Below are 27,147 nucleotides of genomic sequence, written 5' to 3' on the forward strand. Positions count from 1 at the left end.
AAATTTGTACTAAAAAAACTTACTTTTCAAACAGGCCAGTTAAAACTGACTTGTAAACATTGATGGCTGATGCCGTAAATGCAACGCGAATGTAATGACAAGAAATATCTTATATTTGGTTCTGTGTCTGTTTGTCGTGAGGTTGAAAACGCATGTTCGCGATAATGCGACGTTTTTCTACCGGATCGCGTCTGTCGCGCTGTTGGGATTCCAGCAGAAGGAAGTTCTTCTGTCGTCACATCACATATTCACACACACCGCATAACAGTGTTGCATCGCGCTGCCTGTCGTTCAGCACATCGGTCATTAAAGACCCAAATTATCACATTTTGGTAAATTAATTAACGTGCGTTTTTTTCCACCGTATCAGAGGAATATAAATAAACAACGGAAGATTTCTATATTTAAAGCAGCCTCAGTTATACAGTGTGTCCGTCAAGCCTTGGTGAACTTTCGACCGGTCACAGGAAACCAACAAAAAAGGAAAGAAATGTTCGGCAATCTCTCATACCTGTTCAGCGCAGTTCGATGTGGTCTCTATTTGTTGCCCTACACACGTCGAAACAATATTCTAGTTCTTCCCATACACGGTTAAGGACGTCTGGTGTAACAGAGTGAATAACGTCTGTGATTCTCCTTTTATAAATGATTAAAGTCGCTCGCTGGTACGTTCACTGTACGCATGTTGCTTCACATAATCCAAAGGTAAAAGTCTAATGGCGTTAGGTGCGGAGATCGTGTTGGCCTGAGCCGCTGCTGCTACGCGGTTCGCGGTGTTCGCGATGTTGCGGCATCGCCTGCGCGCACACACGGTTGCACATCGTACTCCAGGAACTCTTCGAGATTCTTTCCAATGCATCGCAAGTTTCAAGCGTTCGTTTCGTCTCTGCTCGCCACAACAAGCGTTCATAACTGCACTTTGACTTTACGGACATACTGTACACAGAATAACCCTCTTATGTCTAACAAATGGCCACTTCAAAAGATTATATCACTTATAATAACATATATTTATGTTTATAAACTGGTCAGGCCATTAAAATGTTATCAGATGGAACCTTATTACAGAGTTCTGCCTGTTTTTAACTGACTGAATTATTGTCACACACTAAGGCCCCTCTTCTTGGCACCTATTGCGTTCTAATACAGAAGATAAAAGCCTCGAGCACGGATCTCCGTGTGGTCGCGTATTTGAAACAGCTTTCTTTGAGCCCGAGGAACAAACCACCCAGTACCTTCTCCCGGGCTGCCGCTTGCGGAGAAATATGGCTGTCTCGGACTCGGAGCAAGAAGCGCCTCCTAGAGCTGGATGAAGCGAAACTAAACACACCTGGGTCCGAGGTCGCCACGCGCGCTACAAGTGAAACTTCACAAGATAGAGGTATGAGAAAGTAGAATAATGTGTGCAAGTATGGGTGTGAACAAGTATGCGAGTGAACAGGTATGCGATGAACAAGAATACGAATGAACAAAAATGTGAGTGAACAAGGATGAGAGTGATCAAGCATGCGAGTGAGAAAGCATGCGAGTGAGAAAGCATGCGAGTGAGCAAGCATACGAGTGAACAAGTATACGAGTGAACAAGAATACGAGTGAACAAGTAGGCGAGTGAACAAGTATGCGAGCGAACCAGTAATCGTGTGAATAAGTATTTGAGTGAACAGATATGAGGGTGAACAAGTATGATAGTGAACAAGTTTGCAAGTGAACAAGAATGTGAGTAAACAATTATGCGAGTGAACAAGTATTCGAGTGATTAGATATGAGGGTGAACAAGTATTATAGTGAACAAGTATGCGATTGAACCAGCATACGAATGAACAATCATTCATGTGAACAATCATGAGAGTGAACAAGTATTCAAGCGAACAAGTATGCGAGTGAACAAGTACAAAAGGGTGTCAGTGTGTGTAGGCCAGTGCGCAAATATGGAAGTGTGATATAATGGAAACATACCATCGAGCGCCCTACTCCCAAGCCTCCTCCACACTTCCTTTACGCTCTAAATGATGTCATCGCCTCGACTCACCCTACCGGCTATAAAGAAAGTTCTCTTTAAAAATAAATCATGGCTAATCTGGGTAAATTTACTGAACTTAAAATACACTTGTGGGAATATGTAATTATTAACATATTAGTTTTCAATATTTTTTTAGAATGTGATTGAACTTTTTATTTATTAACTTTGGTTTCCTCGTATTCCAACTTACGTCAAATAAGAGTAAATTCCACCCAACATAAATCTTGTGTTCGGAAATGTAACATTCCATGAGGATTAGCAGCGCACATTTAGACTGCCGAGCAATCAATACAAAGCGTCATGTCATGTTTGTTTAAAACTCATTGCCTCAATTAAATGCTACGGTGTCACCGCGATGAAAGTTTGATTTCCGGCGAGGTCAAACTGAAGGTTTTCACGAAGTGGCATCCGTGACTGACGTTGTCGTAAACCGGGATTCTCCCGTTTACCCCCACCAATGCATTCCGTCGCTGTTCCGTATCTCCGTTCCACCCATAGATAGAATCTTCTTGTATAACACGTGGTGTAATTTGTTAATCACCAAGAATGGGTGTCATGCAATTTACTATAAATAACAATTTGAATTCTGTTACCATTAATTTAAAATCCAACCATCAACAACACAAGAAACTTAGTTTGAAATTTTTGATAATTTATGTGTCTAAAGTTAATATCTCTGATTAAGTATGTTATGTATCTTCGAATAGGGCGCCAATTTAGTTTCGCAAACTAAATATTAAATTTTAGTAATAATTCTAATAACCAATCTTAACTCAAAATTGATTACAAGTGAAGGTATTTCGTGTGTAAATGTTTCGATGTAACAGTGAACTAACTATCAGTGTTGTGCACAAGGAAATCACAAAAGGTTTACAGGTTATTCACCTTTAAGATAACACATTAACAGATAGTTATAAAAATTATACACAAATATATACATTTCCTGTAGTTTACAATTGTTTATTACCATTTTTTAATCAATTACACGAAGTTAAAACTTGTAATATAATCAGTCTGTAAATGACACAGATATTCAAAACAACTACAACACAATATGAAGCTATCAATTATAAAATTAGTTAAAATTAGCGGCGAAAACTTACTTGAACAAAATTACGACTACTCAGTGTAAGCATTAGTTTAAACTCTAATCTCTGTTAGACATTTGAGCTAATGAAATAAACACAAATTGTAATATCACTGAATTATTAGTGACTCAAAATTAAAAAAAAAACAAAAACATTTGACCATTTAACAGGAAATTAAGTTAATATAATAATTAAAACAAAATACTACAGCAAATTCTAACCAATTGGATACTTTCAGAAATGTTACAATTACACTGTTATACCACACTTGTGCATACCGTGTCGTGGTTAATTTACATACCATATGTCTTATAGTTTTGGAGACTCAAGTATCCATCAGAACAACAGATTGGCTCAGGTATTTCAGCAGATAGTCACTGGTTGTAACGGTTTGAAGTTCTCCGATGCAGTCACGAGAAGTCCTCACAGAAACGGGATCCAAATAGTTCACGACTTGACGAAGATATACTCTCAACGATTCGGAAGCTTGCCGCAGTTGTCCTGGATGACTTTTCTTGATGAACTTTTATGAACCGCCACTATCGTATTCACAAGCTTCGCAAACTTCAATTCATTTGACGAGTCCCAAAAACAAGAACTCCGCAGATTTCTCTCTTTCCACGATTCTTTTAACGATCTGGAAATGAGATAACTTCGCAGACTTCTTCAGCACAGCTCAACTTGGTGACAGCCTGGCAGTAGAAGAGTAACTTTTTCAGAAGTTGCAAGACCTATCTATATGGCCGTGTTCAGGTGTTAGTGTCTAGTGTATTTGGTTCTACTGCCGGCAACGATAACGCAGAGTTACTGCTCGGACTCTTTTTCAGGTCACATGAGACATGGACTGTACAGCCACCGCGCGAGCAAAGTCATGGTGTGGTCTCGAAGGTCGCTCTAGGTGGCAAGGGTGATTTCATTTTATTATTTTAGTAAGTCTCGATGGCAGTGAGGTATTGCAGACGGACTGCTCTATACGCCAGGGACATCGGGAGAAGGAATCGGCTGTGACTTAGAGACCTGGACAAATCGCGTAATTTGCTGCAGCCATTCGAGCGCACGACCCACTTTATCTCTGGGCCGCAAATGATCCGACTGGATGGTTGGTAGGCCCCCTCCTTCCCGGCGTACAGAGCTTCAGACAAACCCACGCCATCTGCAAACTGCTCAACATATCCAAGTGGCATCTGTTTACAAAAGATTTTAAGAACACGCTGAGGACGGATGAGTAGTTCCGTTTCCGTATTTCGTTTTTAAACTGTATTTTAAGGCTAAAATACGTGTTTTGAGAATACGTCTTAGGAATGAAATACCCTATACATATTTTTGAAAGCACCCAAGATACTTGCATTACAATTTTTTTTTCATTTCGTCGCCATATAATATTAAGGTTACCACGCCTGTTGAGAGTGTTGCGCTTAGAGGCGATACCACGTTAGAAGCACCAGAGATAATAGCACTTATTCCGCCTAGCTAACAAGTACGCCCTCGACAAGGTGTTGGGTATTGACCTTAGGGGCGCCTTAAGGACGTGTCTAATAAGCCGTGATCAAACGACAAGAGTCATTCAAGTGTACAAACATTTTGTAATTTAAGATTGTCACCGAATGATAACGCGAATTTTATCTGTGGCCTGTTGTAAGCCATCATCCCAACGTTTGCCCCTGGGTTAGAACCTGGGTTCTCTGGAACGCGAGTTCAGAGTCTTGCTGTTGCTCCACCTTGCTCGCCTGGTCAGGGGCGTATCTGTGTCGGTGAGGCGGGATGATCAGCGCGACGCTCGCTGGTTGCTTCTAGCGCAGCATCGCCTCTTGTCATGCATAGGACAGCGATATTTAAGTGGTGACCATAACATTGGCTGGCGGGAAAACGAAGATAAATGCACAATTTAAGTCCTTTGAGTGTTTTCAAGAATCTTTACCGGGTGTAATGCCTAAAACTTATTCTGAAAACACGCAATTTTCACTCTTCTAAAAATACAGTTTTGTAAACGAAACAAGACGCAGAAGTACCCACCCGCCCTCGGCGAGCTCTTGAATGCTACTCGCAGCCAGACATCTCTGATAGGCTGGCGCTGTGACGGCCCTCGCGAGGGGGCGCCGCGACGCTATTCCCGTCCGCCGGCGGCTGGCGCGCCTCCAGGCGTCTGCCGGCCGCTATGTATAGCCGCTCCAGGTAGCAGCGGGCCCGCCTCTCTCGCTGGAAGAACAATGTCTACAGCCACGATTACTTCCAGGATACAAATAACACTTGGAGCCTTTACACGCACGCTTCGCGTTTTTAACCAGAGCCGTCAACTCCAGCGCACACCCAGCAACAATAGAGTTGACGCCGTATACTAACTCTGCAAATTAACTAGCACTTACTCATATACAGTAACGAGCTAAATGAGTAATTCAAAATTTCAACTTTCAACAAATGTTTTAATATTTAAACAGCTAAAATAAGTTTCAGTATTTATGTTTATGTTAAAGGGGACTAGGCCCCGCCATCTTGGATTTTTCCATGCTTTTGCTGTAATTATTCTTATTTTAAACTATTAATCCCAATTTTTGTCATGTCAAGGCATAACTCATATCTTCCATACCTTCTGTACCTTGTTACAATCACATATTTACTAACAGGCTCTAGTCTGGAAGCGCCGCGAGAAAAAAAAACTATTTCACGCGGGCGACTACATCTGTCATGATAATCACACCAGTTCACAAGTGTTGACTTCGACAAGTAGCCAATTTAATAAGTCCTATGCCATGTCAAACCAAATATTTAACATGAAAGCTTTGTTTCAAGTGGTATCAAAATACTTGAAATTGCAAAAGGGTGAGGCCTAATCCCTCTTTAGTACTTACCTAAAGGTTTATTTAATTACTAACTGAAGTATCCGGTGTTGCCCGGGGTAAATACATCATAGAATAAGGAAAATCACTACAGAGTTTCAAGTCTAAGGACATACATTTGAAAAATGGGAAAATTTTATTTTAAAGTCCCATTGATTGTACAATCTCGGTGCATTAAGGTTACACATCAGAAAAACCGGGACGCCAATCTTCAGTTTCAATTTGTGGGAAGGCATGTAACCCCTAGGCAAGACGTGACAGACGCACTTAGCGATGGCGAGTTACAAATTCAAGGCATCGCTATCTATTGACTAAGTCATAAAATAAACTGTTATTATCTCATTTAGTTCGCTAGCAGCCGCGAGCTTCACTAAGCGAGTGGGTTTGGCCAAGGAGAAGGGTAGGAAAAGAATAGGAAGTTGCCAGACCTCAATATTTGACCGTGTGGATTGGCCTTGCTGTCTCTGCGTTACGCGAAGTACATACAAACACTTCCCTTCATTAATGTAGATGATACAAGCGACCCTTCCTGGCCTCGCACGGATGCGCTCTGGATTTAATAAGCAAGTACTTACGTCTATCAAGTCCTCGTAGTGTACGCTGTTTTAAAAATATACGTATATGTTAAAATGTACTGCCCATAATTAAAGAATTTCCATGTAAACAATGTTAACAGCTTTTTTTCTCACGAGACAACATGATGAGATGTTATTTAGAAGTAACATGTGAAAGGGCTACACATAGCTGTCCATGTGATAAGCACCCACCGCTCAAATCTATTTCTGGTTACTGTGAGTCATCCTAGAAAAAAAGAAATATGCAATAGAGCACTATTCTGTAGGGCTTTTTAAGACCTACAATTCTGTAGTACATCAATTTGATGTGTTGGTCATGTACAAGTCAGCGTCATTTTTCGACCTGATTAAAAAAAAAATATCGAGATTTATTTATTATATTTAGATGTAATATGAATGTATTATATGTATCAAACCTTCCGGAAGAAATTCTTTAAATAACGGTAGAGACCGCATTAAAATCCATTGAGTGGTTCAGAAGTAAGCGAGCAGGCATACAGACGCGAATAGCGACTTTGTTTTATACTATTTAGATATATATAACTGAAAAAACCTAAGTCTTTGCCTGGAGTGTTTTTAGGAAACTAAGGCAAACTTAAGTCAATATGACATCAACCGGGATTCGAGCCCGTATCCTCCTGACTGCGAGGCTAACTTCTTACCATTGCGCCACCAGGCTTGATTTAATAAGGGCAAGTGTACAGTTCACAGGGATGAGAGCCACGCTCGAACAGTACCGAAGTTCTCCAAAGTTTGCTGAACGCTCGTGGGGAAAAAAACCGTATTGCCAGGATTTATATATTTTTTATCGTCATAGAGTATTTTAAATAACCCTAACCTAACCAAACTTTAATATTACAGTAGTTACGATAATATAACCTAACATTTACCTTCAGTCAACTTCGGAACTGTCCGAAGTTGTGGTGTGGCTTTCATCCCTGTGAACTGTATGCTTCCCGTTTTGAAAGGGAAACAAGTGATGGCTCCACCTCACAAATAATGCTGGATAAATAAGTAAACAAAGTATTTATTCACTGTTGGAACATTGAGAAATGGAATTATGAAAGTTAAGTTGTATTCAATTTCCCATATTTTGGAAACACTGGAATTTAGGTTCTGACCATGACGCAAGTAGTAAAACAAAGACGTTTATATATCAGTGGAAGATTTGAAATCATTCAGATAGCAAAAAAAACGTGATATTCGTTGCTTATTTAATCAAACATAAATAGAAGTTTCTACGGTGAAAAAATTACGACATTAAAAAACGAACAGGCAGTCGTGGGGACTAATAATGTTCGCAGGCTTTCACAGCCATTGTCTAAAGTAGCTTGGCTTCTGGGTTATAGCCGTGTACTTGGCGAATAATTTACCGACGTTTCGATCGACATTGCAGTCGTCATCATCAGGGAGCAGTTACCTACTGAAGTAGTAGTAGGTAACTGCTCCCTGATGATGGCGACTGCAATGTCGACCGAAAACATCGGTGAATTATTCGCCAAGGACACGGCTACAACCCAGGAGCAAAGCTACTTTAGTCATGGAGACTGTCGACAAAAGTGAAGAAAATGTAATGTGACATCATTTCTACGTCAAATGTACGTAAGAGTAGGTAATTATAGTACATATGATCTGGGACAATGGATCGTGGCTGGGGATCCGGGGATCCATGGGGTCACTTCCGGCGGCCATCTTGTATTATGTCACCTCCGGTGGTCATCTTGGATTTCGCCATTTTGTTTTATAGAAAATTCTGCCATTATGTTTTCTAGAACAGTCCACCGAATTATAAAGTCACATCCACCATCTTGAAAATCCTCAAATATTAACTTAGAAAATAGGGAAAAAAAATTTATAAAAAATTTAATAAAATTTTAATTTAAAAACTTGATGACTTCGCCATCGAGCTCCTCACTCCTGTGCGTTGCACTTTTCGTTACGATGCCATCATCATCAAGCTCACCACTCCTTCCCATGCATTATAGTCTGCTGGAGGCAGCCATCCTGTTTAGTAAAGACCGCCATCTTGATTTCATCTGATGGATGTCGTCATCGGGTGTAGGTTTCTAAAGTATTTTATTGTGTGAAAGGTCGAGTTTATATTTCGTACCAGTGTTGTTATGACCCTAATAGACCAAAAAATTCACAAATTTTGTTAAAATAAATCACAAAATCCACAAAATCCACAGTCATTTTGTTGTTCTGACTACCATTTATTTTTAAAGACATACAATGTATGTAGGGGTGTGTTTATATTTCCCAACAGTGTTGTTGTGAGCTTTATGGACAAACAATTTTTAAAAAAAATCCACATTCATTAAATTGCTGTGACCACCATTTTTTCTTAAAGACATAATCATTTATAGGTTTTAACTAAAATATATGTCATCAATACTATCGTTGTGGATGTGATGGTATAAATAATGATAATTTTATTACTCCATCTTAGAGGACCAGAAATTTTTCAGAGTCCTCACAAGTCCGTGTTTGCGTACTAGTGTTTTAAAGCTGCATGGAAGCAGATATTTTAATGTTTGCGTATAATTTCACACTTTTTAATGTGATTAACTTGAGGAATAAAGGTTCTATATTAAAAATAATAAGCAGTATGTAGGTATAATCATATTTATTGAAATAAGCTCGGACACAACAAAAACAAAATTCTCAAAAAAAGAAAATTACATACACATCAAACAAAACCATACAACAAAAACTGAAACCATATAGCAAAAATGAAAACTATACAGCAAAAATGAAACTATACAGCAAAAACGGAAAATATACAACATAAACGAAAACCATAGAACAAAAACGGAAACTCTACAACAAAAACGGAAATTATACAACAAAAATGGAAACTATAAAACAAAAAACGGAAAATTTACAACAAAAACGGTAACTATACAACAAAAACGGAAACTATACAACAAAAACGGAAACTATACAACAAAAACGGGAACTATACAACAAAAACGGAAAATATACAACAAAAACGGAAAATATACAACAAAAACGGAAACTATACAAAAAACGGAAACTATACAACAAAAATGGAAACTATACAGCCAAAAAAATGGAACCTATAAAACAAAAACGGAAACTATACAGAAAAAACTGATACAATACAACAAAAACGGAAACTATACAACAAAAACGGGAAATATAAAACAAAAATACCGATTCACATTTTTACAGTATTCGATGTTCCCCTATCTTCACGAGAGAGACTACATCCAACACATAACATTTTACGTTTCAACTTAATGTCTGATCGTATAGTGTATATGATGCAGTTACAACACTCACCTCAACCATTACCTACTGTCGCTACGAGCAAAGCCATTACCTACTGCCGCTACGAGATGTACCTCACAAACAAGGGATCATCTTTCTAATGTATCAATTTTTCTACTTAATAAGCGCTTGGGTACTTGGTAGGCTGAATTCCTTCCCCATAGAATCTGCCACGTATCGCCGAACCTCGTAAATCTTCCAAGTAGTAAAATCTCGGATGGTAATTACGTATTTTAACAACACGGAATATTTATGTCGACCATTTATAAATACACACAAAATATTCAATTTTAGCTCTAAGTTTTATTACGCCTAGTTTATTTGCATCGCAATAAACAGTTTCCAGGAGTGAGTTATCTTTTACATTAACAGGCACCATGGCAATTTTTCTGTATTTTCTGTAACATATAAATCCACATATAACTCCCTTTTGCTGCGAACTCCCTTCACATGTCTTCCTTTAGACCAAGAATAAATCATTCATCCACCATCCTTTTATCTCGGTGAACACAAATTAATTATTTTTTTCCGAAGATGGCTACAAGGCTAAATGGTACAAGGGTACGTCAAAAACACATAGAAAAAAATCTTTGTATAAAAATACCAAATCAGCAAATTTAAAACTTACTGTAGAGCCGAAGCATCCCTGAAATATGTATTTTATGCTTACTACAAGACCAAGTGGTTTTAGAACCATTACATATTCAGCCCTGGCATTTAGCATTTTAGCTCATGTATCTTAGAGATCGTATCCTACTGAGTTGAATGTTTTATCCAAATGTGTGTCCGTTTCATTGAATGTTTGCTGCCAAGTCTGTAGCCAGGTGCGACTGAGTAGGAGCTGGAAAAATGGCACCTGTGTTTTCGTACCATGTGCGTCTCTGCCTGAGGACGGGAGCAGATAGCAGTTCCCGAAACGTCGCTTGTTTCTGTTTTAGAAAACTGTTGTGTTTGTTTCGTCTTTTCGTTTTGTCGTGTTTTTGTCTCGTTTTGACTGCTGTGCTGAATTTTTTTTTATTCAATATTTTTGTGCTGTCATCATTTGTGTTTTTTTTTTTCGTTCTCTTCTGTTTTTGGAAAACTATTGTGTTTGTTTCGTATTTTCGTTTTGCTGTGTTTTTTCTCGTTTCAACTGTTGTGCTGAATTTTTTGGTTTCGGTATTTTTGTGCTGTCATCATTTCGTTTTGTTAGTCCATTTTTCTTTGTTTTTCTTTGTTTGTTGACCATATTCCTGTTGTGGAGTATTGTGTGGTGTTTATATCCTGACAGCATCAATTTTTGCTTAATTTGTGTTTTTGTCATTAGTTTTTTTGTAGTTTTCTTCTACAGACATACATGAGCATAGAAATGGCGTATGTCCAAAAGCCTACATCAAGTCATGCACTCCCATTGCACAAATATTTCAAAAATGAAACCACCTTTCTAATTTTCTCAAGTACTTTTTTTAATTGCGATTATTTATTGTTATGACCATTAAAGTGTACAAGATGTATTCCAGGATCGCTTGTCTATCATAAAGTTTCATTCGGCACACCAACGCGCTTGGCACGTCCCCCGATGATCACACGAGTTTATGGTGCCAGACGCGGGTCCACCATCTGGACGAAATAAGCGGAAAAAAAAAGTTCTGCGCATGCGCGGAATTTTGGCTGCAGTACGGCAAAATCCTTTCCTTAAAAACAAGGGAATAGTCGTGCCCTATCGTGCACTAGGAACATGGTCAGGGTTGTGTTGGAACACCGGGCCGAATGTCCCCGCGAGTGCTCGTGTTCAGCCGGCTGGTTCGCATCTACTTGGGCCCCGCGCGCGGCGGGCTGCGGGTGGTAAACACCTCCTGCCCGGGATAAACAACCCCCTCCCTCCCCCGCCCATCCTTCAGCCGGAGTCTGGCCGCCGGCCAATGGGGAGAAACCCGTTTGCTTGCTTTGGGGCGCGCGCGAATCGTCCGCCGTCGCGCAACCCCATGCGTCAGCCATGTTGATCGCGCGGCGTGCCGTCGGAAATAACTGCGGGGCTAGTTTACTGTCTGCCTCCATCCCACGTTTCCTTTTCCCTGATTAATTATCCGATCTATATACGACTCGCTGTTTCGTCGACAGCGAGGTCTTTGATTCTTTATTTAAGTGAAACTCTTTTCCAAGTAGCAGGGCCATTGAACAAGGAGTACGACACACAGTGGAAACTGAAACCATATTTTGCGCGACATGTGACGCTATCTGTTAGGTGGGCACATAACAACTAGCAAAAAAAAAAAAAAAAAAACTCGGGCGAGAGGTTTAAATCCAAAGTGTGATTATTCAACTATTTTACAACTAATTACTTAGTAGAACAGAGTTAAACTGTCCAAAAAAACACATCATACTGTTTTGTAATAAAACTTATTGTTCTATATAAATTAGTAGGAGATGCAGTAATTATGGTTTGCCACAGTATAAAATACGTGGCTACCAAAATAAAGTAAATTAATTTTCATTGTTTTTTTTTTGCCTGATAACAGCTGATGCTTAACTTATCACAATCAATGTAACTATGTTATGAAAACTGCTATATAGTGGGTGGGCCCAAAACTACTTCAAAAACTGTGTCTCAATCTCGGCAATTACCTCTAGTTTTTCCCCATGGGTAGGGTAAGTCGGGGCAACGATGGCATAACGAAAAATTGTAATGGTCTGATTGTATTACTATTTGGCGCCATGTTTTATCTACTTAAACTTCTATGGCAACACCTAGAAATTAGGTGTGGCAAGGCCTGTTGGCTGCGGATACGCCAATTGCACATTACACACATTGTTCTGAAGCCTCTGAACACTACTAGAAAATGAACTTTCAGGTTTGTATAAATTAAATAAATACATAGACTAAACATATCCTTCAACTGAATTGAACCTACATATCGCGAATTTATGCATCATACGATCAAGTTACCTGCCGAGAATACAGATGCCTGTAGCGCAGTTAGTGACCTGTCGTAAAACTACTAGAAACAGTCTTAAGTTTCACTTCCAACGCGAGTGGTGGTCACGCAACCATGAGTTTTATTTTATTTCTTTATCGGAGCTTTGCGTCTAACCGACAGCAATGCCGTCATCGACGGACACATCATGGGGTTATTGGGAAAACTTGGTGGGTCCAGTTTGTGAAATCTGTTGTTCTGTAACGAACAAGGCAAAGAGAACGGTTTGCGTGTGCGTAATCATTTTAGGAAGTGCAAAGCATACTTCTTATGAATGTTTCAGACACTAAAAAGTTTAGTCAAGTACAATTTTGTCTCATTGTCGACATACACGTAACTGTTTCTGCTGGTTGCCACGACACACAGACATAGAGCAAGAGAAATGGGGATATGAATCGACCATGCCGTAGTTGAATACCATCACGGCAGTCGCACGGGAGATTCGGGAAACAAAGGAAATCCGAAAGAAAAATGTTTGATCTTCGATTCGAAATAGTCTTTCCCGACTGCAAGTACATTGCACTATCTACACTGTTGGAAATTACAGTAAATTTACGGACTACACCGTATTTCGACTTGCGGATTTTATGTTACGTTCCAAACAAATGCACACACATTCACACGGACAAAATAAGAGTGTTCTTACAATGCACTTAACCAGTTTTTTTGAATGCTTTGTTATTCAACCCAAAATATGCTTTTGGACTCATATTCAAAGTAAGTGAACTCAGCGTGCGTAAATATACGAAGAAAGCCATAAAATTACGAAGATCCCTGGATAATTTTTAACCAGCATTCTTCTTAAATTAGAGGTAAGGTTTTTGAACATTGTGGGTTGGCGCGGTATTCAAAGATGTATTAGTACACGCTTCTGCATAATCCATACTCTAAATAACTGCGAATACTTCTCTATTTTATTTTTATATTGTTTTATTGACTTATTTTAACTACATTCATGTTTTACCATCAAAATTGTTGGTAAAACATATAACTAAGTTAATGGTAATAAATATTATAGCTAATAAAATTAAATTGAAATTCCTACAATACAATACAAACAAAATAAACAAATGTCTAGCTAGTATAAAAATAATAAAAAAGTTAACCATATGACATCCTAAAAATTATTTAACGTAGGTATATGAACGGGAATTTTATAAAAAATAAATTAAATACAAGATACATACATGAATAAGAAAATTAATTTTCTACCTAATGCATACTATAATTTAAACTATTGTAAAAAATGTTTTGTGTTGTAACATTTTATGTAGACTAACCAAAGACATCAACTATCTTTAAATATTAGTGTGCACTTGAAAACTTAAACTGCTCAAAACTGATTCAGAGTAGTCTCATCAGTTGTCAGAACTACTGCACATCAAGCACACGATGGGCCATGGCTGAGTTCTTCCCTAGTATATTCCTGTTCGTGCGGTGTGCTGATGTCTAACAAGATGGCAAGTTGAAAACTCGGAACCTTTTCGTGGCATGCTGAGCAAACTTCTGTGCATCATTTGACGTGCGATAGACTCCAACAGAAACGTTACCGAACTTCTATGAATTGCGTGTACGTTGATATACAATTTACACATCTTTCTCTCGGTGGGTAAAGTGCAACACTCGGGTTAACCATGCAAGACATTACTACTACTACTACTACTATTATTATTTACATTAGTGCTCCGTAATATCTGAAAAATAAACCTCATACTTGGAAAATAAAAAAAGTTATCACAATATAAAGAAAACTTGTGGTTTTCATCGTATATTTAAAGTTTAACCACGTGTACAAACAAAATGTTATATTAAATTAATTTTATTTATTTATATGCACCTTTTGGACCGACAGCATATGCTGTGAAAGGAATGACATGTTAAATTCCGAATGAATTAATACAATGAATATAGAATCTACATTCAAATAACTTCCTCCCTCCGCAAAAAATTTTAAGAAATAAAATATATGTAAAAACAACGATGCTGTCAAGATCAGCACAATAATTAAAAAAAAAGAATACAATCAAAACAATACACATCAAGTATAGTTTAAGTTCCAGAACTAGTTATTCAAAAGTGAAACTAGGAATATCACTATGACATCACTTCACATGAATCCGTATACATAGTTGTAGCCAAGTGTTGGTGATGGTGATCATTCCCACCAGAAAGGAAAGAATTTGAAAGCAAACAGCGTGGAAAAGAAATGTTTGTATTGCCCCCCTTCCTCCCAACCGTGAAATGAAATTCTGCGTAAGCTTCTGTTTTCATCTACGAGTAGGTATAAAACACTGGTATTGTCCAGTCGCACAGTAGTACACATAACGCACCGAATAGACTGATTCTTCACCTCACGTATGAAACCTTGCAAAACAGATGCGGGATGTGCCCGGTGAATGGAACGAAGATGCAGGATCGCGGCGGGGGCCGGTGACAAGGTGATGTCGGTCCACGGGCCGGTCGTAACTCGACCGAGTGCTGGCAAGACGCCCGCGGCCACAGCCCTCCTCCCCCCGGGCGGGTGGCACTCAGGAGCTCGTAAACACCGCGAGGTACGAGCCAGGCTCGTCGCCTTCACCTTCGAGTCGAGCCCGTCGAGAGCGTGTCGCGGTCCGCTCTGCCGTATGTCCATAAAATAATGTCCCCGTTATATTATCAACTGTAAGCGTTGTAAAGTGTTGTTTCTAGGTCACAAACAAAGAGTAACTCAAAACGCACGCGCTGTGTGGTTTTCTCGCTTGCAACATCACCTATGTTGAAAGAATGGCTCTTTCCCCAATTGGTAGAGGATGAACGTGTAAACTTTACTTGACAGCAGGACGGAGCCCCTCCCCGTTGGCATCCCTTCGTACGAGAGTGGTTGTACGTCGAGGTCCGTGATTGTTGGATTGGTTGTAATAGTCGAGACGACAGAGATTTTTTTTTTCGCTGGCCTCTACGTTCTCCTGACATAAATCCATGCGATGTTTTCCAATTGGGGCTTTATAGAAGATCGTGTCTACGTTCCGCCGCTACCTAATGATTTACCAGAGTAAATTACTCCAGACTTGTTAACTAAAGTGTGGGAAGAATTGGACTTTAGGTTGTATGTGTGCCACATAACATTTGTAAGAAAAACTAGGTTAGTTTTTGTCTTAATTTGTATGTATGATTTGTTGTAAATAGTCTAAATTAAACTGTTATAATATACCATTTAAACTGGGACATTATTTTATGGACATCCTGTACAATGACGTGGAAAAGTATACACGGAAACTGATCCGGACCCGCAAGATTACGTTTCACTATCCGGTTGACGCTTCTACAGTGCACGGAACCACCATAAACGGCAAACAAATATTAAACTAATTTAAAAAAAATTTATCCATAAATAAAACACGGTCAGGATTTACACGTTTAATAAAAATATACATCAAAGTAATAGCACAACACTATATATTTTTGTACTTGAAAGAATTTTTCACTTTTTAAAATGTAAACAAACACAGCTAACGCCGCGACCAAACACTCTGCTTATATTAGTCCATACGGGTCAGTACGGGTCCGTTTCGCATGCGTGCTATTGCAGACTCTCCGCTCCGTGAGATCCGTCTCCGTTTACGTGATCCGTCTCCGGTTACGTGATCCGTCTCCATTTCCATGTCATTGTAGAACGGTTTTAAATCAGACCATGCTATGTTCTCATATCTACAATTGGTTGAATTAAATTAATTTTTTGTAACGTTGAAAGTCATTCTTATTAATCACTAAAATTTTCAAATAAATGATGAAATATTCTTTAACGAAGCCAAATTTTTAAATTAACAAAATACACTTTTGTTCTGGCCTCAACATCTGTTGAAACCAAGATGGCATCTTACAGTTCCTAACGCTCCCCTTTAAGACCAGATCGTTAAAATTTCTTTGTTTCACAGTCTTCTTTGAAATATTAATGAAATAGACTACTCGTGTTGTTGGGCACCTCATTTGAAAAAAATACATTAAAAGAAAATTCTAAAAATAGACATGTTATCTCGGGTGTTATCCCGGCAAGATGGTATGAGGAAACTGAATGACTATGACTCCCTTTTGGAGTTAAAACGTATTTAATGAATACTGATGTCTCAGCAGCTTCCAAAGAGCAGGGGCGACAAAAGGCACTCGTCTTTGGGTTCAGGGGTCAAGGTTAAAAAAAATTCAAATCGGTTTTAAATTAAAATTATTACTTCCAACCTTCAGGGGTACGAAACAAAATGACGTTAACTAACAGTCAGAATTCAAAATTGCTAAACATAAATAAATGTAGCAAACTGCACAGTAACTATGGGACAAATATAACAGAGGGAAAAGTCAAGACCCTTCAGAGAAAATAAGTGCAACATGATTTCTTACTATATTATATTGAATTATATTTTAAAGTATGGCAATACTTTTGTGCAAGAGTGTACATTTGACAAAAAAAATCTATAAAAATAATTAAATAGACTTAACTAAAGTTTCAGTCTACAAATGTTCTTTGATTTAGGTGCCCACATTCTTCTTATTTTTACGTCTGTACGATTTAGTAAAAACTCGTAAACGAAAAGATTTCAAAAGTGTATTTAGTTGAAACTATTTGGAACATGCAGGAATTGACACCAACAGGTCCGGGAGGAAAATCAGTAGGCCTACTGTTCAACTGTTCAAAGCTATGACTGTAATCTCGCAAACAAAAAAAAAATGGGGGGATGGGTTTGTCTGTAAAGTCGGTTTACGGACGATAATTTTACGTGATAACGTCATAATAAAACATTGATGAAAAATTGCATACTTTTTAATTTTCAATTTGTATTTACAGTTTTTGCAAATTTAATTTAAATAATTTGTTTAAATATAATCACGAACAATTAGTTAAAAAGCCCGCCTTAACCTGTTTGATATTATAGAAGATTTTCTTGCACGGTGGTTGGCCGGTTCTTGCACGCTCGGCTCAGGTGGAATGTGACAATGAGTCATGCTTTTTCGTGCGTGCAGCCGGCGTTCATCGATTTACAAGACGTTATCACGCCAAAAAAAAAAAGTTTCAAAGTTTGATTTTGTAAAAGCGTATTTGTGCAGCACACCTAGTGTAAAGATCCTGTTATTGCACCAAATCCACCTCCTTCCCACTTCAGACACACAGCAGTCCGCGGCAGCGACTACACTGCTCGAGCGGCGCGCACACAGATTGTTGCTCGAGGCTCAGTTACACTGAGCGCGCAATGCCTCGTGCTGCCCGCCACAAACTGTGTCGTGGAGGAAGTCTGCAAAATGTAACAGCTGTTATGCCAAAAACGTGAGTTCCAAATTTCTATGAAAGTTTATGCAAGCTGTTGAAATGCAAAATGTACTGAACTGGTTTCTAATAAAAATGCACGCCACGGCAAACAAAGTTAAGTTACGTGTCCTGGCACTCGCAAACTGGAATCACACTTATTCCTTGCAAAATAGAAACCAGTAGTCTGTTCCGGCAGACAAACAAATGCTTGACTGATCTTCCTTTATTCGGCGCGGAGGCGCAGCCAGGGTCCAGGTGACCGGGCCGGCTCTCGTGGTCGTGCAGAGCTCTGCACTGCAAGTCCAGTCCCAGCAGTCGTCGCACGCCCCACTCTCGGACGTGTCTTCTAAAGCATTCATTTTACAGAAAAACTGAGAAGATTGTTTCCTTCTTTATTCCCGAGCAATAATTCTGTTTAATAGGACGGTAGGCCTACTATAGGTAAAAACATAAGTACTTATATCACTTTTTCATTGGAGTGATTTATTGGTTCGCTGTAATTTTTGAATGTAATTATACCCATTTTGCTTCTGTGTACACTTTAGAGAAAGACTTATTTTAAAATCTTAAAACTGCTGTAACTTTTTAAGTATTCATTTCTGGGAAAAACGTTAAAAATGTATTCCCCTTTAAAAACCCAACTATAATTATTCTGTTCAACAATATGATACCTACTATTGATTTCTCGATATAAAATGGAATGTTGCGCGCTTCTCCATACTTCTTGTTACACATTTCCGTTCTATTCACGAAAATTACTCCTACCAAATGTCGTTTACCAAAAGCTAAGATGTTACAAATTAAAAAATGGGTGCCTGTACTTAACTACGCGCGTTAGAAGTTATACTTACTTAGCATAATAAAAATTAAATTTAAATTTGCATGCAAATAATTTATAGAAATAAAATAATAAATGACTGGAGTGATACCATAAATACGGTTGGTAAAGTATAAATTCAATCAAATTAAAAAAAACTATACTCTGTATTGAATATTTATAAAAACAGGTGTATAAAATTAATTATTTAATTAATTTGAATAATATAGGTAAATTGTAATTAATAATAAAACAATAAATATGCTAACTGTTTATTATAATTTATATACTAAACTAGCTGACCCGGCAAACGTTGTTTTGCCATATAAATTATTTCTAGGGAATTTCTAGCTGCAGAACCCGGCTTTGCCCGGGCTGAACACAGGGTGAAGAGGACCTTATCGAAATCGAATATAGTTAAAAAATTGTATTCTTAATTTGAATGTCAAGTGTGCAAAACAATATATATCACTTTCAGATCCCGACAGACGTTCTGCCAGTGTATAGTTATTTACCTGTATATAACGAAAAATTGGTGGTCTGTATGTAGTCTAGACTCTATAAAGCACTATAGAAAGAAGCTTAAAAATAAGAGAGTACTAATATTGAAAAGATTCAATTATCTAGTTAATGCTCGGCATGCATTTCAATGCCTCATTCAGTTTTGTTTTGTAATATGTTTGAAGTAGTTCCACATATACAAATCATCTATCCATCTCTCTATACATATTTATCTCTATCTACATCTATGTATCTCTCTATCTCTATTTATCTCTTTATATCTACATATATACTTCCCACTATCTCTATATCTTCTATATATAAGTCTCTATATAGCTCTTTACATCTATAGGTATATCTCTTTATCTAACCCATTTCATTCTCTATACCTCGCTCTATCTCAACTTATCTATCTGTCTCTCTCTCACTCTATATATATCACTCTATGTCTGTCTCTCTTTTATATTTAAATAAATTGTGTCATGCGTGCGCACTTATACAACAAAAACAGACGAAATGCCGCTATACAAAATGAAATAAACACATTTTTTAAAACTATTCATGCTACAACTATAGAAAAATAGTTATACCGTCTCAGAAACCTTCACGGGCATGCGCATAACAAATCACCAAAATTTCATCGCAATCGGATGAATGGTATAGGAACGCATACGGCACAAACCAACGAAAATTAAAGACATGACAAACGCATCAAACGATGGTGCGTTTAAAATTCAAGGCAACTCTATCTATTGACGAAGTTTAGAACAAAACTGTTATAAGCGCCTTTATTTTGCTAGCCGCTGCGAGCTTCACTAAGCGGGCTGGTCTCACCAAGGAGAAAAATATGAATTTGCCAGACCTTACTATGTGTATGATCGTGTGGTAGACATAAAGAAATGACACTCACTCACTATTTGTATGTCTATGACCTATGATTTTTTCTGTTATAAAATGAACTTATAACTTTTTCACTCCCTTAGGGATGGAATTTCATATTAATATGTGGTCTATGTGTTCATCCAGGTAATGAGCTCGCTGTAGGTGGGGAAGGTTGATCAAGTGTTAATCGATCAGCTATCGACCGGGGTTGAAAAATATAAAATTCTATTAAAAATTAGGGGTTGGTGATAGAAGGGTGAAAATTTAGGGTTGTATGTATTTTTTAATGCCACATTATAAAAAAAATAAAATTAAAAATTTTGTCCAAAAAATTTAAAAAAAAATGTTAGGGTGGACTACCCCTAACATTTAGGGGGATGAAAAATAGATGCTGGCCGATTCTCATAGATACCGGATAAGCACAAAAAATTTCATCAAAATCGGTCAAGCCGTTTCGGAGGAGTATGGCAACGAAAACTGTGACACGAGAATTGTATATATTAGATTATGTATTGAATAACAATGTAATTATTTATAATTCAAATAAATTACACATACGGGAACATAACATCACAACCATTTCCATGAAAACGGCAAGGGGACTATTAAACTTTCCACAGACACTCCCTACTAGCGACAATGGAAGCTTACAAGAAACCTGGCATATTTTTACATAAGGGAACTTAACCTCACTTATAAAAAGAAACATGAAAATTTTTAAAAACAAAATATAATAAGAGTCACAATAAAAAATAGTCATAATAATAGTCAAATAAATACTTGGTTTTTAATTATATGAATCAGTATTTAATATGAATCACTAAAATATTTGATTCAAAAGCACATACATAATTTTTATTTGTATGTAACCTGTTTTCATCCTGTCAATTTTTGTTGCATGCTATGCGGGCCTCGTAAAAATTTACTGTAATCAATTTTTTCCACAATGCGCCTAAAGAATTATAACTTCAAAGAACGTAAAACAACGTCCACAGCACATGTTGCAACACGTGACGATCGTAACTCCCAATAAAATATCATCTCGATTCATTTGCAATTTTCCGATTTACCCTGCGGTAGCCTTTCTTCGTCGAAGAAATTTTGTCCCGTTGGTCGACTCGGCAGATGAATCTCCATAACTACTATTTGCGAAAACATTGCGAGTGAAGTAAGATTGATGAGAGGAAAAAGCTCTCTCGCAAATATCTTCTCTTTGTCTGCCGCAGTATAACCCTGCTTGAAAAGTGTTTCACGTCATCACCCGCCCTACATCCTCCTCACAGCATATTAGTTATTTTCTCCCCTAACAGCGTCGTCTGTTTCAATTTCAGAGTTGGCTGCGAGGGGTGGGGGCCAATCCTATCTTGCGTCCCAGCTCAAAATGGCGTTGTTAGACCCGGGCGGGTCATTTTCCGTTCGTTTGCAATGCAGATCCGATGCGGGCGGACCCAAATTATCTTGCCGACGGATTATAGAGACGAGGGTATAGGAGTTGCGTTTGAGAGTGGGTGACAAGTTGGGGGGGGGGGGGGGGGAGAAGGGGCACTAGCTGACACCAGCTGAAGACGAGATAAAGGGACCTCCGAAATTGTTAGTCCTTCATCTCGTCAGTTACGTCGTTTTGAGGGGCTTACTCCTGCAGCTGCGGCCTCAGGGAAGCGCATTGCAAGCCAATTCTCTTGTACGAAGATTAGATCAGTACTGTTTTCTTACCGTTTTTATTTTGCTGTGTTGTATAAAGATCATATATATATAGTTACGAGTGGGGAAATCGGGTTAGTAATGATAGCCCAATTAATTTTTATACAATTTTATTTACTACTAATATTTACATTACAAATTAAATCACCACACCTAATGTCTATACACAAATTACTAAGTATTTGTCCAGTCCACAGTCCGCAGTTCGCACTCCTCACTGTAGCTAGGCTCAACTAACAATGGTTCGCCCCTTACCACGCACCTGTTCAAACACACAGCATCGCGCCACTCCGTCACACTCGCACGGTCCCGTCGCTCCGCCTGCATGCTGCTTGCAGAGGGGGTCTCTCGTCCTCCTCGCCGAACTCGCACCTCACTCCACTCACCTTTTAACTCTCGGAACCCCCGCGGAGACCGGCGTTGCCGCTTTTATACCCTTGGCAGTCTTTCTGGAACCGACTGGAGGGGTTGTGACGTGTCGCGTCATCCCGGGCCGACCCGACGCTCGAAGCAATCAGAATAGTGTCACGTAATTCATGCCACTCCAAGCGGAATTCCCAGGCCACTAAGGGATAGATGACAGCGCCAAGGAAGGAGGGTGCGGTGGCAGGCGAAGGAGGGTGCGGTGGCAGACGAGGTGGCGAGACCGGGCCGCAATAATCCCCCAACGGTAGGCGCGCGTGACTTGGGCCCGCCAGGCGTCAGGGTATCTTTGTCTCCCGCGTTCCTTACTGTATAGAAGGTACCTGAGACTAATATGGCCCACCTGAAGTTCGATATTTAAATTCACTCTGTCTACTGACATATCTATGGATGACTTAGTAATAAGCATGCGACTAGTATATTGCAGTCCAATGCGGTTACATTAGTGTTTATAACAAAATTGCGTTTTTTTTTTCTCTCTAAACTCTGGAAAAAAAACTGTTCTAGTACTGAAAATAATGCTACTGTGTAGTTTTCGTATTACTTCAAAGTTCTGACAATGTATTAATGCTTCAAAATAATAAATATAAAATTAATAGCAATTAAAGAGAAATCTTGTACTAAAACTTTGTTTTCAACGCTAGGTACAGCTCAGGCCGCCAGGATCGCTATCAACACTTGTCTCGCGGATTTTCCACGAATTTACTACAATATTTGGTGAAGGTTTAATAAGTGAAAACGCGATGTACATACTGAAAACAACATCGTGGCTTTCCATGCACATAACGTCTGCGTCTTTAAAAGTTGTCGGAACATTTCACTTCAGACATGGAAGGGGGAAATGAAAGCCGAAGAAGGCTGAAATACAAGTTGAAACGCACACAGGGAAAAAATTATTTTTGTACTTTTACAAGATATCTTCGGAAACCAGTTGCCAATAAATAGCTTGCAATAACACAAGAAAAATATTGAATTTATACTGACAATTTTGTTTTACGAAAATTAGCGTATTGTTTTAAATATTGAGTGATGTTTTATACAAACATAAAGTTTTTAAACCATGGTAAATATAATCAAATATTCAACAATTGGACTGTATTTGGTTTTATTGTGCTTATAAATGTGCAATAAGTAGGTACTGGGACAAAACAAAACATAAAATGCCCGGGCAAGAATCCAAACCTATCCAGGATTGCCAACAGTTCACAGCGATGTAAGCCACAACCACTCCAAAGAATACCTTCACACCTACCTGGTCCTCAGGCGAGGAGAACAGGGTTTGACATCGGTGATAGCGAACCATTTCGCAACTGAGAAAGGTGATGTTAGGTGAAATTTCGGTAAGATTACTGTCATTGTGGTAATTATTTTCCACGTCAACTTTCGGGAATGCAAGCGCATATGGACCCATGCCCATATCCAGGAAATATTGTTTTTTTTTGGGGGGGGGGACGAAGAAGTTTGTATATGAGGTCCCAGACCTCCCCCCCTCCTCCTTCGAAAATATCACGAAAAATATAAAGTCTGTTACAAAAACTGACAATGTCCGTGTTTTCCAGACTGCATAATTACATCATTTTGAATTTATAAATTGAATTCACCAGTTTAATTCTAAAATAAGAGCAAGCAGTCCGTGGGGTGAGAAAGACTAAAAATAGCAACATTACGTCATTGACCTTGAGCAGAGTCGCTGGATAGGGGAGGAGGGCGGGCAGTGTTCTGCACTGTCAACATGGTGTCACGTCAGATGGGGGTCAGAAGCACTACTGTCACTGTAAAAGGTCGCCTCCTTCCCCTCCAAAACAAATCCTAGCTAGGGCCATAAGGACCCAGTTGGAAGTCTACAATGTGTGGATGATAACCGCACCCTTGTGTACTTGTGTTCTCTCACAATATGTTGATCATTAACGATGATTGTAAATAGTGTACACCATCTTCTGTTTTTTGTTTCAGATGTGCCCAGAGAACAGTCTGTGTCCATTATGCTGAATGGCGAAGAGTCGGAACTCTCCTTCATCAACATAGCAAACTCGAAGGTAAGCAGAAACTTGCTCTCAGCTGTTCAACAAAGAGCTAAGTTATAGGTAAAACGGGGGAATACGAATAGGACGTGCCCTACGTTTTGTAAAATACAAGAAGGATGCTCTTCAAGTTATTAGCTTATCTATGAACGTATTTTAAGTACCTGGCTTAAGTTCTGTAATAGATGGTCCTATTCCCAGGACCCCAATGCCTCCCTTTGATTTACTATATATAGAAAACAAATTAGTTTCCCACCATTTTCTGTTTTGGCACGAATCCTTGATACTAATTAAGTCCCTGGAACACTGTCAAATATTTGTCTTCAACTATATTTGACAATATAGTTGGAGAGATAGCAATGGACGGAAATTGGTTTCAATTTTTTCCATAAAATAAATATTTTACAGATAAATTCTTTTTTAAATCATGTAACTCTCCCAAAGTTTTATTTTTGGTCTAAGTTAACTAAAATTTTCAATTTTATCTTAATTTTGGTATTAAATAATGCATAACAGTGCTGGATAGAAATTTTTAACTTGTTATGCTATTCGTGTATGTTTAAATTTTTTAATCATGTATCATTTAACTCCCAATAATATTTGTTATAAAATTAAATAAATTTTCAGTGATTTTTTTTAAGTTATAGAAATACATTCCTTTTTACACATATTATTATTACACATAAAATTATTTTTTTATTATTCGTATTAACACTAATGTAGTTATTTTACTTTTGTAACCACTTTAACCACCCTTGTGTTCTTAGCAATTTTTAAGAACCATTGTGACGGAAACGGATATAATTTCCGTTTTCGCTAGGCATGATTATGATTGGTTGATTGAATTCAACATACTTTAGAACCCGTTCTATATGCGAAAACATTATTTCAATATTTCACACCTATATGCTTATTCCGTAATGAATAGCTATAGTTCGAATATATGAATATTTTGACTTACTTCAAATATCATGACTTGGATGAAAAAATCACAAATTCCATCAATATTCAGCATTTACGAATCTTGCTGAACTATCCTTCTGTTAAGAACAATCATTACTCATAACACTATGTTTGAATTTTTGTTACAATTCTCTAAAAAAATGTTCTCATTGGCTCTCAGCTCAAGTCAACGACCGTAGAGAATACATGGTCTCGGCTCAAGTCACGGTTTTGATTCTGTCTCAATGGAGAGCGCTAGTAGTCGTTATCACAGACATACCATCTTCCCGGGCGCCGCGTTCGGCCGGTGTGTGGAAGGAGAGACGCGGCGTTGCCAAGCGTTACCTGCACGTGAGCAGTTCCGCGGCTGCTGTGTGAGCTCTGAGGGCAGCCAAGCAGGGCGTCACGCCAGTGGCGGATGCTATTTACTTTGCTGGGTTCACCATGAATATATTGAGAAGCAGCCCGCTGGTGGGTCTGGCCATCTGGGGGAAAGGGCAGTCTGGTATGATTGAGAAAAAAAATAAATAACATAGTTAAATACACATTTATATTCAAATAAAGATAGTAGAACCCAACGGAAAAATCCAAATATAGTTATTGAAGAATTAAAACAAAATCTATTTATACAGATAGAATAGTCAATTTGAAATTATTTTCATAAAGAATAAAACATTTTTTTATTGTTTCGTTTTTGGTTTACAATTCTCTGATTACCTCAAACGTAAATTATTTTTTTAGTTTCCTAATATTTCGATAATATCTCACAATATGCCTGACAATAAACATTTGATACATTCAGCAAAATCCGTGCCGTTTGGTTGTAACAAGTGTTACCGTATTTATATGCATTTTAAATAGTTCTGTATTGGACTGAGCCGGGAGCCAGGGGAGGTTTCGTTATTTTTGAATTGCCCGCCGCGGGATGACTTTATTTTGTTTCAGAACTGTGCTCTTCCCCTCCCGTTCAGCGCTACTTCTCCCTCCCTGCCACGCCTTATTTGGTTCCTTCCCCTGCGCGCAGGCGTACGAGCGATATCGTAGATTTGGTTTTGAGGGCAGTATGACATATGGCTCCTTCGTCATCGAGATAGGTCTCTTGTAACCTTGTTGAGTGGGATAAGCTCTATTCGCCTTAATTCTTTAGTGTTTGTATTGCAATTCCTTGCTTAAGATGGTTCAGAAGCCTTTTTGTTTACGTTGTTACTATAATTTGTTCGTGACAGTCCGGGGTTCACTGAAGAGTATTGCCGTGATTGACGATAGTATGGCCTGGATACTAGTCCTTTGTGTCACGATGTTGGTAATGTTTGGTTTTTCATTCGCAATCTTGAAATGTTTAAGTTCTAAGGCAAATGAGTATAGGATTTGTAGTTAGTCATTGCTTGGACATGCTCGTCAACAGGCGTCGATGTCAAATTTAATTTGTGCGATTTAGCGAGGTTTGCGATCGTAGCGAATTATGTCCTATGTACGAAGTACACGGCTGGTCATACTTTAGTCTTGACCTTGAACTTGTGTTCAGCTATGCAAAACTGGCAGTTAACTCTTTTTGTTACACTTCGTGAGAGATCTTGAAACGATAATTTCAATGTTAAACTTGTTTGTAGATATACGTCAGTTTAAGAAACATGTTTGGCCAACTACGAGTCAGAGGTTTTACATGGCGTGTGAACCGTAATCATATCAATAATTATTAATTGTGTTTCATGATACTTGTGGCATTACTTGATTGTATTTTACAGCTTTGTCAATCAGATCTTGTATCAAATAAAAGGTTTTGTCTAAAATTTGATTGTTCTTTAAATGCCACAAACGAA

At 38.4% G+C, this 27,147-nt stretch overlaps 1 protein-coding gene across 1 annotated transcript in view; it reads left to right on the forward strand.

Moving 5' to 3' along the window:
• The window catches only part of LOC134537394 (GTP-binding protein RAD), a 422,548-nt gene that overhangs the window by 376,821 nt on the left and 18,580 nt on the right, over positions 1-27,147 (forward strand). Inside the window, exon 3 of the mRNA XM_063377809.1 lies at positions 24,318-24,400. Within this exon, the coding sequence (XP_063233879.1) occupies positions 24,318-24,400 (83 nt within the window). The remainder of the gene's footprint in view (positions 1-24,317; positions 24,401-27,147) is intronic.

Source organism: Bacillus rossius, chromosome 1, assembly GCF_032445375.1.
Source record: "Bacillus rossius redtenbacheri isolate Brsri chromosome 1, Brsri_v3, whole genome shotgun sequence".
Lineage (NCBI taxonomy): Eukaryota > Metazoa > Arthropoda > Insecta > Phasmatodea > Bacillidae > Bacillus > Bacillus rossius.